Genomic DNA, 18,042 nt, shown 5'->3' on the forward strand with positions numbered 1-18,042 from the left:
CTCCTCCTGCGCAGGGTGGTGCCGACACGGGGTTGTTTTTTCAGTCTGGGTTAACATCAATACTCGCTTCCATAACTTTAAGTATTTCTTGCCCCAAGAAGGCAGCCGAGCCAGATGTAACACCTTGCCCAGCCGCGGGTACAACTCCAGCAACGGAAACGCCGTCCGGTTGGGGTAACGGTTTCCCTGTCACACAGGCAGCGCAGGGATAAACACGTTAAAGATCACAAAGCCCTCGGATAATGCAAAGTGGCATCAGCACAGCACAATCGGGCCAATTAGAGAATGATCCAGTCTGCCGCTAGCCCAGCTTGCAGCAGTGTTCAGGAGTACCAAATCGAGATCCGCCATCGAGGCTTTTCCCCCCAGGTGAGACGGGTAAGCGCAGGTTTCCATTGCATTTAAAAGCGTCTCACATTAGGCAGTGTCCTCAGATTCTGGGCAAGAGCCATCGGTTGCTTTAATCCGATGAGACTAAGCCCCGTAGTACTCGGCCCTGCAACATCCGAGGCAAACACCAAACTTCTTGGGCACGGCATTAGCAGGGGGGACCGGAGCGATGCTTCTGCGTTTAGGACACGTTTTTAATGACGGTTTCACAGCTTGACTTTTTCTGACCACAGCTGAGCTTTGCGTAACTCAGCAAGTTTCTCCTCATCACCCAGGCACAACTGGTGGTTTTCAAGGGAGGCATTAAAAAAAGAATACTCCTTAAAAGAGAGGCTGGTCTCTGCAACGAGGTCGGTCTGATTCAATCAGATCGCGTTGCTACGAATAGGAAACACCACATAACCGGCCCTACAGCGTTCCCCACAAGTACAATAAACGGGGTAGAACAGTTTCTTAGGAGAACAATTTTTGCCCAGTCCCATTGTCTCTACGGACAGCCCTAGACACAGCAGCTGGGTCACACATACTCCCGTGCTTGTGATATCAGACAACAGAACTGTGCCTGTCTTTTGCGGTCAACACCGGCATCCACGCCGCTGGTTGGCCTTTTCCCCAGGCGAGCCCAGCGCGCCGATGAGAAGCGAGCTGAAGGAGATCTAAGGGCACCACAGTTGTTGTCCTGCCGGCAGGCAAGGAAAACCGCTGGAAAAGATGCTCCTGAAAGGAGCAATTTCTGCTTTGGCTTTACCTAACTGAAGAACGGCTCTGGCTCTTGGCTCCTTCGCCACCTCCTGGCTGGCTGACGGCAGGCAGCGCCGGCTCGGCAGGGCGCAGGCACGGAGCGCTGCAGCAGCCGCCCCGGGAATGCCGCTGCCCCGGCTGCTCATCCTTCTGCCGCCAGCAAGACAAACCCCAGCTCACTCATCCCAAGCACCTTGCTGCCTCTGGGATGAAGCTGCCATCGGAGAACGTCACTCTACTGCGACAAACGCTTTGCAGCACGGACAGAGCTTGTTTGTGGGGATTGCAAGACGCTGAGAATATTAAGTCGGCTGGAACAGACTCCCAAAGGAACTTGGGGATGTTGTAGACCCTCCAACCCCTCTGCTCGGCTGCACGGGACTTCCCTTCATCTTTTGTTGGAGGGTGGGAAAGCAGGGAGCTTAGACAGCTCCTCTGCACATTTGACCGCGGTGGAGACGGCAGGATCGCAGCATGCTGGGGACAGCGCTGCGTTGCCAGAAGGAGCTGTGGTACCAACACAGCGATGGCTGGGGAAGAACCTCTGCAGAACAGGGCTCCAGCACCCTACCGCCCTCCTTGACGCTGTAGTTTCAGAGGATTAAGGGAAGCCAAGTCAGTTTTGGGGATGACATTCGCTTCAGAGATAACAGCAGCCCAGTGTACACACGTGGGATTAAAAAAACCCAGCAGTACGTGCAGAGCTGGCAGCAAAATACTCCCATGCAAAAAGCCCTTTCCCACAGTTCACAGCCTCCCTTTCAAGCCAAGAGAGGTTGCACTCCTCTTCACGTTGGCCTTTAACCCCCCAGCCGATCCCCTCTCCCAGCACAGCAGGGCTTGGGCAGGACTCCGCAGCCTAGCCCTCGCTCGCGGGCTGCTCGCATCCTGCGCCACGCAGGTGTGGTTCCCTCCTCCGCCCAGCACAGCTGGCTCCCCTGGAAGGCGCTCAGCCACTGCAGACACCCACACATCTGCAGCTAAAATGCCTGAGGAGTCCCACAGGAGGCCAAATTTCTGTGTCTGCTCCACTTGCCGCCTCTTAATCATGCAGCGCTCCACCTAGAAGGTATTTTTCCAAATGAGTAATCTTCAGGCTGCTGCAATCAGGATGAGATCTCTCTCCCTTTACAGCAGCATTAGCATATGACTATTTAAAACCTCCCAGGGTTAGCTCTGCAGTGCTTTCTGAAGATCGGTGTTGAGGTAAACAGGCACACTTGGCTTCCTCCTTCACAAGTTCTCTGTAGTTGAAGAGCAACGTAGAAGGAATGATTCATCCAAATCTTCCTGTCGTTGCTGAAAAGTTACTGCGTTACAAATACTGTATGAAGAGAACACAGTCAAGTTATTTTGACAGCAGGAAGTTTTAATGACATGGTATTGCTAGAATAAAGGTTCCTTTTCCTCAGGAAAATGTGTCTCTTGGCCTTGTCAGAGCAAAGCCCTTCAGTAGGAGTGCTTCAGTATTTATTTCTGCTGTGAATGTCTCGGATTAGCGAAGAGTTGGAAACTGATGATTTTTAAAACGTGGATGAAGGTTGTGCTCACATAGGAGACATTAAGTGATACCTGCGAGCCAGTACCTTCTTCCAAAGCCTGCTGCCGCCTTTCAGGCTGCTCCTCACACCTAGCTGTCACTTGAAGCCCAGTCTAGGTCAGTTCTGCACTCAGCGACTACAGATGTCTTGTTTTCCCACTGAAACTACATAAAATTGCCACAGTGGTGTGTTTTTCTGTGACCTGAAGGGATGCGAAATGTGTAATGCACACCTGGGCAGTCAGTACTGCTTCAAAACCAACAGCGTAACCTGCTCCCTCCAAGCCATCACGTGCTCCCGGGCATGGGATGCCTAAAGACTTCTCAAGGGATTTTTGTTCCATGCTGTGTCAATACCCCGGCCAGGGACCAGCTGACAAGATGTGCAGTAAGGGGGTGGATACTCTCAAGTATTTCGGTATCTTCACCAGGAAAAGGGCCGGCAGCTAATCCCTAGAATACACTGGGTGAAAAACTCCTTAGAGGAAACACAATTCACGTGTGCATGGAAGGGTTTCAAAATTTAATAAGTCGACACAGTGAACAATTCAAGAATCTTGAAAATGTGAGAGTTAAGAAACAAAGTTTAGGTCACATATTTAGAAAAAGGCATTTCTTGCATAACAAAGAGAGAAAACCCAAAACATTTCCTCTGGTAAAAAACCAGCAATGCTGGTCCCTGCTTGAAGTGAGAACGCTGTAACAGAACTTTTTAAAAAGAAGCACCTGGAATTACGTGATCAGTTTTGAACTGCTCACACCGTAACGTCTTCCCATAGCAGCCTACCAAGTTGCTCTACAGTAAAGAAGTCGGGAGGAGTCCAGTCCAGGGATAAAGTCAACGCAGTTGTCTTCTGTAGGCAGAGTTCAGAGCCTCAAGTGTAAGCACGCAAAGCAGTTTGATATACGCTCACCTTCCTTCTCCTAGCAAGAAGAAACCACTTACACCACAAAACAAAGAAAACTGTTGTGATACTCCGAACAAAGTCACAGTAATAGGGAAAAGAAAGCAAAATACATTCTAAGGAAGATTCATTCAGGCTAAGCATCGCTTTTTATTCCAACCAAAGAGAGATTCTAGTGGTGGAGGAACAGAGTCAGGCCACCAGATCGGGCTGACAGTGCCCCCCACTGCAAGACTGACATTTGCTATCGGCGGCAAATGCCCTACGTCAGCAGCAGAAAACAATTTCAGGCTCTTCCGTCACTGGACAGAACTTCAGGCAGAGCTTTTGCGCCCGATGATGGTCACCCGTTACTCTGCAGGTACCTATCCAGGAACTGGGAATAGCAGTCTAGAGAACAGAAGTAGCAGATGATGGGTGCTTCCGTACCTCCCATGTTATCCACGAGGACCACGGTGTGTGCTACGTGGTGGAGATTCATGGTCACCGTGATCTGAATGAAGCTGCTCAGACAGGCACTTCCGCACTGGCATGTTTTAGCCACTTCCAGATCTTCACAGAGGTGGGAAGGAAGGAGATGACAACCATAAGGGATTCTGTTGAACAAGAGGAGTAAGCGTGAATTGACTACAAAATTAACCAGTGTCACTCAAACACAGTGACAGGCCATATGCACCAGTTGGAAGAAGCGCCTTTCCGAGATCATAGGCAAGGCAAATCTGAAATTTTGCCACTTGCAATACTGGACTGGTTAGGAATTAAACGCCACTTTCCAAGACAGTCACTAAAAACATGCAACCACGTGACTGACCCCTGAGTACCAAGGACCTGAACTCCAGAAGACGCTGCAACAAGAACGAGGGAGTTCACACAAATCGTAACAGCCTGTATCGCAGCGAGAGAGAATTAGAGAATTTAAAAGAAGATTAAAAATAATGAGACAACTGGGCAAATATCTGCTCTTCCCTCACATTGGACAGGAAGGTCACTGTATTTCATCCTGGCCTGATAAGGCACCCACAATTTACTCCTCACTCTCTTAACGTGTAGTAGCATAAAACCACCATATCCAGAGGAAACGGGAGATAAGATGAGCCTTTTTACAGCAGTACTACATTGCAGACAACAAATTAAGATTCTCTTGATATACCGCTCTTTTCATCCATCATGTCAATAATGACATTCAGTGACAGGAACAAGAATGGCTTCTTTTTAAATTCGCAGCAGAGTGGCATTGTGTTTGGGGTACAAAATTAATAATTTCCCTGTAGTACTTTGTTGAGTTAACTTCAAAGTGTGGGTATCACCGGTGCCCAGCTGTCACTCAAGACTCACAGAATAGGTCTCACTGACTCACATCCCGACTACACCTACATATTTCCCAATTCCTTCTACGTACCATCATTCACATAGCTAAGACTCCTGTGGGTTTTTTTTTCACCACCTCAATTTCGGGACATCCTTTTTTCCGGTCAGGACAAGCGTAATCACAGCTCTGGTACCTGCTTTCGAGTCTTCCCTCCTGTTTTCTTCCTTTCTCGAGGTTTTCACAGCCCATCATCACTCCTGTTTCTCTCTCTTTGTTAATTCTCACCTCCAGTGAACGTCAGACAGAATGTCTGTTGCCCACTTGTTAGATTTTTCCATTTAAGAGACTCAGGACCACCCTGACCAATGCCGTCTCCTAATAACCACAGACCCGTGGGCAAGGGGACTGTTTCCACTGCCCCCTGTCTCACTGAGACTCCTGGAGCCTTTTTTGTTCTGTGTGACGCTGATTTTTTTAAAGCCTGCTGCATGGGGGCCAGGGGCTAGGTTAATGACCAGGTATCCTTAGGTACTCCGGTAATGTAACTGAGAACCCAAATCTGACCCGTGTTGAGGGATTATAGTCTAGAAAAAAACATGCCTTAAGATTCATAGCAAAACCACTGCAATTTATATAAAGTTGGGAAAGGAGACACGTGGACTATAATTACTCTAATAAAATCAGCAAGGTCAGAAGTGGATAAGAGTTGAACCGGAACATTTGGTTGCTCAGCTCATTTCCAGGGTGTGCCCCGCGTGCCTGTGGACACCTTTAGCACAGACTTCTGAGCAACTAACCCAGGTTTACGGGGCGCTCCCCACCCCCAGGGCAGGAACGGGCACTGAGTGTAGATTAGGAACACTTCAAATCTGTCTCTCACCCCCTTTCTGTACCCGTGACTCTTTTCCATCTTCTTGCTCCCTTTTCCACCCAGAACAGGGTGGGAGTAGCAGCAGCTGGTACTGGAAGGATCACAGGCAGCGGCACGCAGGCAGGCCTGTGTAAGCGGTGTGGGGGAAGGGGAGGAAACTCATAACAAACAGCAGCCTGGCAAGGACGACGTTTGCTTGGCGAAATAGTAATTTTAAAATTACCTCAGAACTGGGCTTCTCTGCCTAATACAGAACACCCTCACTCCAACACCAAAGGAAATTAACAGCTGAAGGAACACCTAAGGCAGGGAGAAGGCTGCAGTAGGTAATGCCAACTACAGCACGACGCTCACGCTCTGAGAAGCCGCCTCGCGGTACCGCTCTAACACTGCTCAGCTTGTGTAAGGCCCCACCTCAAGCAGAGGCAGACCGCTCCGTGTCCGTAACGAGGAGCTGCACGGCAGAAGGTAACCTTTTGCCAACGCACTATTCTCACACGGGAAGGGATAGCGAAAGGCTAACGGGTATTACAGTTTTAGTGTACTTTAATGTGAACACAAGATGAAGGGCAACCATGTTTGAAAGCAATTTCCAAGCTAGAGCCCAGCACAATATATGATCGGTGCCACAAAATCCACTGTCATGTAAGCTCCTCAACACAAAATGCCAGAAGTGGTTCAGGGTTGTAGAACTGATTCTCTTTTCCCATGGTTGGGCAAGAATATTCTGTTACGGTGCCCCCATTTTGTGGATAAAAACATTTCAACCTATAGCTTTCTCTAAATGCTTCCAAGTCACCAATTTACTGCGTTATCCTGTATAACAAAGGGATGATTTTGCAAGTGGAATTCAAAGCAACTTTAGCCTTACGATTTTTCATAGGTGAAGAGCAATAGCCACTGACAGGAAAAAAAAAAAAAAGCCAGGAAAGTTCAGACTCGACAGGTTTGAAACGGCGTAGGTGCAATGCGTACCCATCGTGCTACTCTTACCTGTAATTTAGGGTTGCTCTTGCAGCGCACTCTAATAAAGTCAATGGTATTTTCAGTTGTATGTTGGGAACAAGCGGATTAGGCTGTTCAAAAGGATTTCCAAAGAGATCCAAGTTCTCAAGACAGAGTTTCCTAAAATCACTGGGCAAGAAAGGAAGTTTGTTTCGAGCTGCTGACAGAAAGCGTAGATGATCTAACTGGCCAATCTTGAATGGCAACCTAATCAACTCATTGTCATCGAGCTTTAAATTAACGAGTTCTCGCAGCTGGCAAAACTGAATTGGAAGTGCTTTAATTTTGTTTTGGCTGAGGTCCAAGAACTGAAGAGATTTCTGAAGGGTGGAGTTGCACAGAGCCCCACTGAACGACTCCAGGTGATTGTCATGCAAATTAAGCTCCTGAAGACAGATCAGGTCACCAATAGTAGCTGGCAGCTGCTTAATATGATTATGACTTAGGTCTAGTTTTCGGAGTTTCTTCAAACAAAGCACACGCATGTCGATCCGAGCAAGTTTGCAGTACGAGGCTTGGAGATGTTCGAGGGAGTAAGGAAAGTTTTTGGTGAGAGGATAGTCCCTTCTTGAAGTTATGATCATTTTTGTCTTAGGTTTTTCAACTTCCGAGGTCTTTGCTGGTACCAGAGCTGAGAGCGGGAGAGCTCCTATGTCGGTTCCTTGGTGAGCCAGTCTCACAGCTGAAAGGAAATTCTTTAAATTGCTGGCATTTGCCTACAGGAAAACACAAATGTGGAATTAAAAGTTCATTATTCTTGTGCTCATTTGTACTAACGCTTTCTGAACTATTTTGTACATGCGTCAGGAAATACTAACTCAGCAGGGCAATGCAATGGGAAAGGGAAACAACTCCGGCTTATTAGGTTGACGTGCTGTTTACAGTATTTAAGAACAAATGGCATGCAATTTGAATGAGAAGTTACAACCTCTCTGAATAATCTAGATCAAACAAACTGCGTTGCATTACTCAGAAAAGGAACAAAGCACTGAATTCGCAGCTGAAAATAAAGTACAGAAAAAAAGCCCGATGCACCTGATCTTCCTCCTAACCTGCAAGATGATAAAGGGACAGCTTATAAAAACACACACGGGGAAATCAGAGATCTAAATCTTGAGGCAATCATTTCTGAAAGTTGCGAGGAAGGGAAAGGATGGAAGGTGAGGTTAAACTTAACATAAAGGAAGGTGGAAAGCTTCAAGGCGGGTTAAGTAAGTGCTTCTGGTTACACACAGCTCTGGTTGGTTGTGCCAGCATCAAACGAGGATAATTATTTGCAGTCCTTCTGCCAACAATCGACTGATTTTGCTTTAGGTGGGATATCATATAATGGCAGTACGGACAGAGAGCCACATTAATGGAGTATCAGATGACCTGTATTTTAAATAAAGGTCAAGAAAGCTGTGATACATTTGTTGTAATGATACAATTAAATTTTATGAATAACAGGGTGACCAAATGTTTCTCTTCTAAATTTCCCAGCAAGTCTCTACTCAAGCTGACGTGCAGCTGACAGACACTAAGCTATAAAGTGAATCATAAAATAAAAAGTGTGATGCATCCATACAAGTAAAAGTAATCTCTCATTGCAGGAAAGAACAAACTTGGGAGTTTTGGCATGGCTGTCAGAGCCGAGAGGTTTGCGCTCTGTTCCCAGCTGTAACTTGCCCAAGCCTAACGACACCCATTTCTGCACCTGAAAGACAATTTTGCTCCTCAATGTATTTGTTTATGCCAAATTCTAGAGTGTCCAGAACTAGCTTACGTAATATGCTCTAAGCATCTAGCACAACAGAGCAATGATCTTGCAGACTTCTGGATGCTAATGTGATATAAATAAAGACGATAAAGGTCAAACATATTTGACTGCATCGGTAACCTAAAATGATTGTTCTCCTTAAGCATCCCATGCACATCTATTCTTTCAGCTCCTGATGTGATACCCTCCAGAGGTGGGGAAGTTGCATGCCAAAAACCTTTCTATCCAAGACTACCAACATTCATTATCTAAACCACTTAGCTATGGCACTCCCCCTAACTACAGGCAGATTTGTCATGTTTCCGAGGGTAATAAATAGCTCACTAAATTTGGGAGTAAGGAGAAAAAGTCCTCCACATCTGTAAAGACCAAGTAAAATGTGTAACTATACCTTAGAATTGAGTTACAGGCAATATTTCTTTGATCTCAAAGCGTGAGACACAACAGATACCTGTTTCTCGTAGCCAAAAGTTCTAGGTTGTTAAGAATAAGTTTATGGGCTGTTCACGTGACTTCAAAACAAAAGTGCTTTGTGTTCTGGATCCTTGAGACAAATTTCCTTCACAATACCTTCGCAAAGGCAATGTAGTACCTGTAAACCTTGTTGTTGAGAAACCTTGAGTATGTTGAGAAAAATAATAAGACACATCTAAGAAAGAAAGCAAACGATTAGTTGGAAGAGCTCAGGGCACAATTTTCTGCCCCAAGTCTGAAGCGTCAACCACAGACAAGATGTTGGGAAAAGAAGTTAATCTGCGTTGATGCCTTACAAGTCCCTTGTTTCAGAACTAAATGAATGATGACAAGGCAATCAGAGATTACATGGATTTCAGACCTTGCGTGCAGTGCAGCAGGCACAGGCTTGCTGAAGGAAAAAAAGAAACCCACAGTGACTTTATTATTTTCGCTCCAGGGCTGAATGCTCCAGACCAATGTTTCTCAACTTAATTTCTGATGTGGCTGAATGCAGCAGATCACACCGCCTGGCAGAGCACAAAGAGTGGGGATTTGCATGGTAGTTGCATGCAATCATAGAAGCACCGAACACCAGGTTGGAAGGGACCTCGAGGATCATCGGGTCCAACCTTTCTAGCAAGAAATCAGTATAGTCATACCTGGAAATCTCTTTTCTACAAAGCTTTTGTCCATCTTTGAGAGTTAAGAAGCCTTTCTGTAATAAAATTATGAAGGACTAGCAGAAACACTACAGAAAAGTTACCAATCATCTTAAATTGGGTTTCCGGATTTGGAGCATTTAAGAGGAATATGTAGTATCACTGGCTTTGGAAGAATTTTGTGGATTTGTTCCTGGAGCTTGACAGCATGAGGGCAAGCCTTACGCTAAAAATGGGGAGTGAGGATCTAGCCTCCTTGGGGGAACTCGGGTCATTATTCTAACTCCCATTTCATTAGATTCGGTTGAGACTTCTCAGTCTAACAACGTCGTGGACTACCTTCTCATATAGAAAACAACAGATGTAGTTCTTAACTAAATTACTACCCACACTGAAAGAATGTCTGTCACACAGTTCCCTTACAGGCCCTATAAAGGGTCTAAATTAGATCTTGTAGCACTAAAACACAGACCTTTCCTCTCTAATTTTACACGACTAGGAGATCCCCTTACAACAGGCCTGCTTTTCTACCTTTGTTCCAAGGCAAACTTTTTGACTTCTCACACTTCAGCAGAAACGCTCCGAGTAAAGGATGTAGACATTTCAGATCTAACGCAACACACGTGAGTTTTCTTTTTTGCAAGATACAGAGCACATTTGCTTCTGACAAGAAAAAAATGAATTGGATTTGGGCACACACTACTTCTTTTATATTTAACCCTGTAATGTGAACTTCTCTCTTCATCAAATTAAGGCTGCCTTCCTTACCACCACAGCCTTCACTCTTGCACAGACAAGGTATTTCCAGTTCACCATAGCACTGTGCACATTCTGCAAAATTTTGGGCTACCACAACTATATTCAGGCTTATACTCAGTTACCGGTCTTATTCCCAATACAGTAAGTGCTTTTTCTTTCTTGCTGAGTCATATTTGTTGTCTTTTCAGTAAGTCACCGTCTTGAGTACAGATTCATTCATCTTGTTTCTCCAGCAGACCTTGCAGCCTGCCCCGAGCTCCGCTCCACTCCAGCAAGACTGTTGTCAGTGCCCGTCGCAGCTGCAGTTTAAACACCCCCTGTGCACTTCTCCTTAGGCAGGCCCTTTGAGAAAGCATTCTGCTTGTGAAGGAGTAAGCTTCACCGCTCACGATTACAGCTGCTCAGTCTGAGATCACTGAAATTATTAAAGGATCTCCTTCAGGCCAAAGAATCACAGTTGCAACAGAAAATCAAAATGATTTTCCAAACAGGCAATCAATATTATTTGCTTTTATTTACACATCCTGACTCTGAAGTTTTAGAAAAGCTGTCCCGCTTTCCTCTTCTACAAGGCTACAAAAGATTACTGGAAGAGGCACAGAAAAAAAAAATCAACAACATAAAAGTTGAACGTTAATATGTGATTTTTTTTGGTGAGTTTAGCGTTATTAAAAACACTTTACAGCTTCCAAATAGCCTATGAACTACAAATAAATACACTGGTGAGTCCTACTACCACCTAAGCATTAAGGCGAGATGCTGGCTGTACCGCTGATCCATACCACGTCTCTCCAGCTTTGAAAACCACAGTGGGCACGTTGCTTGTCCACTAAGAGAAGAGTATTCTCCATTTTTTTTAATTAAAAAGACTATAACCAATAACTTTCATAGAATTTACGGCCCAAAGAACAAGATATTGTATCAGAGAGAGGAAAAAAGTTGTTTGTCTCTGAACAAGCGACAAAGAACCACATGAAAAACGGACTTTTCCTGCTGTTTCTCCAGAGGGAGCAGAAGAAGGGAGAATCCGAACACAGCCCAGCGAGGAAGCTGGGCTCAGCCTTGCTGGCAGAAAGAGTGAGCTCCCTTACATTTCCCCTTTTGCTGTAGCCTGCTGAGGACATACAAAGCCGAGCTCCTCCATGCTGCCTCGCTTACATCTCCTATGCCAAAGCTGGGGCACAAAGACGACTGTTAAGGCAAGACTCGGCCGCACAGCCTGCCATTTGCCGGACGGAGCCCAGGCAGCCGGCCTGGGGACCCTCGGGGGCCCGGCCAGCGCCCCGGCCGCCTCCACACGCCGCTCGGTTTCGAGCAGGGCACCCGTTCCTCATCGGTGTCCCCAGCCGCCAGCCGCGGCCCCGGCACCCACCTTGCTGAGGCAGACGTCCACGGCGGGCTCCCGGAGGCGCACGGTGGCCTTGCCCTCCTCCACGAAGCGGGTGAAGAACCGCTCGATGTTCTCCTGCACCTGCGGGGCACAGCGGGAGCTCAGCAACCGCGGCGGGACGGGGGGACCCGCCCCGCTCCCGGCTCCCCCCCGCCCCGGCGCCGCCGTCCCCACCTTGTAGCGAGCGCCGACCCGGTCCCGCGCCGTGCACACCATGAGGTAAACGCCGCCGCCGCCGCCGCCCCGCTCCCGTCCGGGCGGGCGGCCGAGCGAGAGGAGCGCCCTGGTGCCGCGGCCGCGGCCCCGCAGCCCGCAGGTGGGCAGGAGCCGGCTGACCACCTCCACCTCGCACTGCAGCCGCATCGCCTCCCGCCCCGCCGCCGACTCACGGCCCCGCTCAGGGGCGGCGCGGCGCGGCGCCGCCCGGGGGCCTCCCGCGCTCTCCGCGCACAGGCGGCCGCCGCGATGCCTGGCTCCCGTCGCTCCCGCCCGCCGCCGGCCGAGGGGAGCGGAGCCGCCCGGCGGAAGGGCTCGCAGGGCGGGAAGGGAGGGCGGCGCTGGCGGCACCGCCGGCAGCCGCGGGCAGCCCGGGCGAGGGGCCCTCAGCGCGGGGATGTGCGGCGGCGCCGCCGGCAGGAGGCGCTCGCTCGGCTCGGCTTGGCGGGAAGGGCGGAGGGCGGCGACGGGCGTGAGGGGACACGGAGGGAAGCGTGGGGAGGGCGGGTGTGAGGCGACACGGGGGAGCCGAGGGGAGGGCGGGTGTGAGGGGACACGGGGGAGCACCCCTGCGGCCTCGCTGGTCCCTGATGGCCCTGGGCGAGCAGGGGCCGACAGCTGGTGCCACACGGGTGTCAAGAGCCCAGGCCGGGGCATGAGGGGCACGGGACAGGGCAGGCGCTTTGCCCGGCCTCGGTGGCGGGACACGGCTGCTCACCGGGGCGAGCGGCTCTGTGCCGCAGGTCCAGCATCATGGGGCAATTTCTACCATTGTGGTATGTAACAGAGAAATACAAGTTTTACAACAAATCCTTCTGCGTCTTCATTTACAAAAGTACCGGCGCTCCCTCTGAAGTTGTGCCCAGCGCCAGACGCGACTGCCCGTGACAGAGCATCGCCTCGGCGACAGCCGCCTGTCCCCAGTGCGGCGGGGCGGGAGCGTGGGTGTGCTGCTACAGGAGGCTCAGCTGACGCCGCCCGAACCGGGAGCCGCGGGCGTTTGGAAACCACGCTTGGGCGAAAAGCCACGCTCGCCCGCTGTGCCGCGCGGTTGCCGTTTGGTTGATTTAGGTGCCAGCACCGCCCTTTATCCTCCGCCTGCTCGGGTAACGGTAGCTCAGACGCCTTAACAACAGGAGAACCTGGGGCCTTATGAAAAACTCGTTACCAAAATAACGGAGGAAGTCAATAAAGTGAAAAAATTTGAAAACTTAAAGAATTCACGATGTAAAAGTGGATTGGTAGAGACAGGACAGGCTGGGAATCTCCAATAGCGGAATTTCAGCATCTGGGAAGCGTTGCTTTCAGCGGGGGCGCAGCAGAAATGGGAATAATGCCGATGAATGTGACGGATTGACGGGCCGGAAGGCGCGGGCCGGGTGGAAGCCAGGGCTCCTGTGCGCGCTGTTCCCTGAGGAAAAAAAGTCAGTGAGTCCTCTCAGGATTGGCTTTCCGCATTTATTCTCCAGGGACAGCGCTCGGGCTTTAAAATGTGCTCTGTAACTTAAATTTTTCCCCCGCAGCCTGAGCTCGCGCCCACGGCGCGGGTGCCGGCGGCGGCCAGCAGGGGGCGGTGCGGCGCGCGCGGATCCGCGCTGCCGCCGCGCGGCGGCAGGGGGCGGTAGAGGCGCGGGGGGGGGGTGTCTCGCGGGGCAAAAGGCGAGCGGGGTCGGTGGGCGGGTGGCCCAAAAGGAGCCCGCGTCTCTCTGTGTTGCCCAGGCTACGCTGCAGTGGCTATTCACAGGCGCGATCCCGCTACTGACCGGCACGGGAGCTTTGACCTGCTCCGTCTCCGACCTGGGCCGGTTCACCCCTCCTTAGTCAACCTGGTGTCCCCCGGCTCCCCGGGGCTCACCATATTGATGCCGGCCTTAGCGCGGACGCCCGCTCGGCATAGCGCACTGCAGCCCAGAACTCCTGGGCTCAAGCGATCCGGCGGGCTCAGCCTCCCGAGTAGCTGGGACTACAGGCGTGCGCCACCGCGCCCGGCGCTGATAACAGCGCGCTGCTGCCTCTACTGCCGTCACGGCGCTGACGTCACGCCGCGGGGGGGCGGGGGAGCGGGGCCGCTCTGCGCAGGCGGGCGGGCGCGCCGCGGTGCAGGCCGGGATGCGGGGCAGCGTTGATTAGCGCATGCGCCGGCCGCCATCTTCCTCTCCCGCCTAGGCGCGCCGCAGGCAGCATGGGCCACCAGCAGCTCTACTGGAGCCACCCCAGGAAGTTCGGCCAGGGCTCCCGCTCCTGGTCGGTGCCCGCCGCGGGGGCCGTCTGGGCGGCTGTCGGGCCCCCTGGGCCGCGGCATCCCCCTCGCTCCGTGTCCCCTCTCCCCCCTACCCCGCGCCGCCATTACCCGCCCTGACCGGCCTTGCTCTCTTCTCCCCTCACAGCCGCGTCTGCTCCAACCGCCACGGCCTCATCCGCAAGTACGGCCTGAACATGTGCCGGCAGTGCTTCCGCCAGTACGCCAAGGACATCGGCTTCATTAAGGTGAGCGCCGGCCCCAGGGCTGCGCGGGAGGGGCGGCTGTGCCCTTCCCCGCTGACGCCTCTCGCCTTTCTCCTTCTCTTGCAGCTGGACTGAGCACCGGGAGGATGAGGCTGTCGCCAGCAGTTCCCGGGGCCTCCCCGACGCATCGGCAGCATCTCGGCGCAGCCCTATTTAATAAATAGTCTCCCTACCCGACTGACCTGCGTGCGTTTGCCTTTTGTAAAGGTTGCAGTGGCTGTGGGGCTTCCCCTTCCTCACGGCGCTGCTGGAGGGGTGGGTGCTGCGCTGGGGACAGGCCCAAACAAGCCTGCCCTGGTGTCCTTAGCTTTCCCACACAGAACCAGGCGGTTTCAAGAGCGCTGATGCTTGTACCATGCCACAGCCTTCAGGTTTGCAAGCAGGGCGGTAGAATGGTCCGTGTAAAATGGCGGTGAATGGCTGGCCAGCCTGCTGGTGTGCAGCTGCCAGTAATGCCGGGCTTGCTCGGCTTAGATCCTGGCAAACTGCACCTGCGGACAGAAAATGGTGATGTTGCAACGTGTCTGCGGTGCAGGGCTGTACCCAGGATTTCATGCCCAAGCCTTCCTCACTTGTGAGGCAGTCTAGTGCTTCTAGGGAAGCCGTGGGGAAAGTTAACTGATGTCAAAACCAGACAAGGTGACAGCATCCTGAGCCAGTGCAGCCTCTGGACAGCGCAGCTGCCTGCTGAGCCCACGTGGGATGTGCCGTGCAGCTCGAACCTCCTCCCTTCCCCTGAAGGTGAACTAATACGGTTGGAGCCCCACAGCCCTTCCGCTCCATCTGGCGTTTTCTGAGGTTTCCACCCACTTCAGGGCTGTGGTATGAGAGGACTGCAGGGCGCTGGGCAAGGGCACGCTTGTCAGGTGTGCCAAAGGCCTGCAGCAAGTTCCCTCTGAGGGATTAAAGGTGGTGGGGTGCTGTCCTGCCCTTCAGGCTGGTTTTGGGGCAGCTCTGCTGAACCCGCGCTGCCCTGTGAGATTGCTGATGAGATGAAGGCTTTGCTGGTGGCTGAAATGGCAAATGGGCGGATTCCCCTCCAGCTGAGTGCTCTGCCTCCAGTCTGGGAATCCCCAATAGGGTTTTTTTTTTTTCCCACTGGTTATTGAACGAAACCGAACGAGATGGGGTGGTGTTGAGGAGGGAATGGGGACAAACCCAGACGCTGGCCTGGTGGCTGGAGCGTTTCTTCCGTGCGGTGGTAAGGCCTCCCTCCTGCCGCAGAGAGGGCACTGTCCCCTCGGCCTCGGCGAGTGCCTCCCTGTCACGGAGCCCGTTCTGGTTTCTGCGGTGACGGAAGCAGGGATGTGATGGATCCTGCGGGCGGGAGCTCGGCATGAGCTGCCAGAAGCAGGCAGGCGTGCCTGATGTCGCAGCTTTTGGCTGTCGGTGAGCTTCCCGTGCGGAAGCCCCGGGGATGTGCCGCAGCTGAGCAGGGATGCGAGGTGTGCTTGCAGCAAGAGCTGAAGGGCTGTGGGGACAACGCCGCGGGCTGGCAGCCACGGCACCGGGCTTGGCGAGCCACTTTTTCCCCAGCCGGCTGGGTGAACTCGCGCTGAGCCGTGTGCTGCTGTGGTCAGTCAGCAATTATCTGAAACTAATTTAATGAAACTTGGAAAAAGACTTGCGAAGTAACACAAAACAAATGTGAAAATGTGAGTTCAAGCAGCAGCTGGGTTAATGCCCACCTCTGGGGGAAAAGGTTATTCTCATCCGAAGAGCTGCTGCCGTGGCTTCATTGCGAGGGGACCAAACTTGCAGCTACAGGGAAAGAATGGCTAATCCTGGGATACTAAATAGGATAAATTAGTTAAAGGCTGATACAGAAATTAAAAGGTAACTGTATGGGGCTGTCTTGCTCAGAGGGTTTCCATCTTCCCTTTGCCTTGAGGTAATGACGTTAGCCTGAACAGATTCCTGCAAGGCTTTCTGCGTTCTGACAACGCACCGGGTCTCAAAACGCCCTCGTGCGCGGCAGCGCCGGGCAGCCGCGGCGTGCCTGCCGTAGCCTGGGAGGGTGACGGCGAGCAAGCGGTTCCTGTCGGCTGCTCTTGCGGCCTGAGGCGGCCCGGTGTGGCGCACGGGTGCAGGCTTGGGGTGGCTGGGGGGCTCTGGCTGGGGCAGGGCAAGCTCTGCTGCAGCTGGAGGATGCTGGCGGGCCTGCCTCTCTGAGAAACGGTTAAAGCCCTGGTTCCTATCTGGAAACTCTTCAGTGTAAAGGTGAGCTTCTACACTAAATAAATAAATAAACCATTTAGTTCCTCTGGTGATTATTTTTTTTTTTTTTCCAGTTTCTGCTGATGTGCAGAGTTGAATCCAATGGGGTGCATCTGTTTGGCTTCAGCGTGACTCTGAAAAATCAGAAAATGCCAATTGCCTTTCTAACCAATTACTGAATTTCTTGTGTTAGGGGGATTCTTAGTGGAGAAGAGTAAGTCTTTTGTTCTTAAGCATTATTTTAACCCATGCTACAAGCAGAAAGATTCTTTTTCAAGAAAGCGAGTAAACCAGTCACCTTTGTCTGCTGCTGGCTGCTCCTGATCCCCAGCAGAGGCCGGGGAGCTGCGGTGCAAAAGCTGGTTTCTCAGCAGCTGATGTGAATCACCGTGAATGCTGCTGGGGAGCTGCAGAGGAGCTGGCAGCACTCGCTTAAGCTCTTGCTTGGGCTCCGCGGACAAGGTTAACTGGGCAGAAGCCTGAAACACAAGGAGTGGATGCGATGCCGGCTTTGTGTTGGAGAGCTTTCAGCTGCTTTTCCTCTGACACTGGGGAGAAATGGGAAGAATCGTGCCAAGGGTTTGCGTTGGAGATGGTAGGTCACTGCGCTTGCCAACGCCTGAACCTGCTAACCAGTCGTGCCTCTTCTTACTATGAAAGATACTTCTCATTTTTGCTCCACGCCCTTTTCGTATACCTCTTAATGACTGACTGTAGCATAAAATTTCAGAAACACAAAATGGGTAAAGATACAAAATAGTGTGGCCAGCAGGAGCAGGGAGGTGATGGTGCCCCTGCGCTGGGCACTGGTGAGGCCGCCCCTCGAATCCTGTGCTCAGCGCTGGGCCCCTCAGCCCAAGGCGGCCATGGAGGGGCTGGAGCGTGGCCAGAGCAGGGCAGCGAGGCTGGGGCAGGGGCTGGAGCCCAAGGCTGGGGAGGAGCGGCTGGGGGAGCTGGGGGGGCTCAGCCTGGAGAAGAGGAGGCTGAGGGGAGCCCTCATCGCTCTCTGCAACTGCCTGAAAGGAGGCTGGAGCCGGGGGGGTCGGTCTCTTCTCCCCAGTAACAAGCGATGGGACGAGAGGGAACGGCCTCAAGCTGCGCCAGGGGAGATTTAGATTAGGTATTAGGAAAAACTTCTTCACCGAAAGGGTGGTCAAGCACTGGCACAGGCTGCCCAGGGCAGGGGCTGAGTCTTCATCCCTGGAGGTATTTAAAGAACGGATAGACGTGGTGCTCGATGACATGGTATAGTGATGGACTTGGCAGTGCTGGGTTAACGGTTGGACTCAATGATCTTAAGGGTCTTTTCCAACCTTAACG

General features: G+C 51.8%; 2 protein-coding genes and 1 non-coding gene across 3 annotated transcripts; 1 reads left to right on the forward strand and 2 right to left on the reverse strand.

The window, feature by feature from the left end:
- Window positions 1–3,706: 3,706 nt before the first annotated feature.
- LRR1 (leucine rich repeat protein 1) lies at window positions 3,707–12,824 on the reverse strand. Its single transcript, XM_087746922.1, has 4 exons — window positions 11,959–12,824; window positions 11,767–11,865; window positions 6,750–7,477; window positions 3,707–4,172 (listed from the first exon to the last, which is right to left on the reverse strand). Exons 1-4 carry the CDS (start codon window positions 12,655–12,657, stop codon window positions 3,920–3,922), a joined length of 1,779 nt encoding a protein of 592 aa, XP_087603048.1. The 5' UTR covers window positions 12,658–12,824; the 3' UTR covers window positions 3,707–3,919.
- An 866-nt stretch (window positions 12,825–13,690) lies between these two features.
- On the reverse strand, window positions 13,691–13,990 carry LOC148056943 (signal recognition particle RNA). Its single transcript, XR_015702417.1, has one exon.
- A 95-nt stretch (window positions 13,991–14,085) lies between these two features.
- Window positions 14,086–14,682, forward strand: RPS29 (ribosomal protein S29). The gene is made up of 3 exons (XM_009472759.2): window positions 14,086–14,244; window positions 14,388–14,487; window positions 14,572–14,682. The coding sequence occupies exons 1-3, from the start codon at window positions 14,183–14,185 to the stop codon at window positions 14,578–14,580; spliced, it is 171 nt and encodes a 56-aa protein (XP_009471034.1). The 5' UTR covers window positions 14,086–14,182; the 3' UTR covers window positions 14,581–14,682.
- Window positions 14,683–18,042: the final 3,360 nt, after the last annotated feature.

The sequence above is a fragment of the Nipponia nippon genome, unplaced genomic scaffold (assembly GCF_047370975.1).
Source record: "Nipponia nippon isolate SJK-2023a ecotype South Korea unplaced genomic scaffold, ASM4737097v1 scaffold_11, whole genome shotgun sequence".
Taxonomy (NCBI): Eukaryota; Metazoa; Chordata; class Aves; order Pelecaniformes; family Threskiornithidae; genus Nipponia; species Nipponia nippon.

Excerpts from the sequence above, each read along its gene's own strand:
- LRR1 (XM_087746922.1), bottom strand. The coding sequence starts at position 12,657 with ATGCCCCGGCCTGGGCTCTTGACACCCGTGTGGCACCAGCTGTCGGCC. Across the intron at positions 7,478-11,766 it reads TGGACGTCTGCCTCAGCAAG|GCAAATGCCAGCAATTTAAA; the intron begins GTGGGTGCCGGG and ends GTTTTCCTGTAG. Across the intron at positions 4,173-6,749 it reads AGAGCAACCCTAAATTACAG|AATCCCTTATGGTTGTCATC; the intron begins GTAAGAGTAGCA and ends CTTGTTCAACAG.
- RPS29 (XM_009472759.2), top strand. The coding sequence starts at position 14,183 with ATGGGCCACCAGCAGCTCTACTGGAGCCACCCCAGGAAGTTCGGCCAG. Across the intron at positions 14,245-14,387 it reads GGCCAGGGCTCCCGCTCCTG|CCGCGTCTGCTCCAACCGCC; the intron begins GTCGGTGCCCGC and ends CTCCCCTCACAG.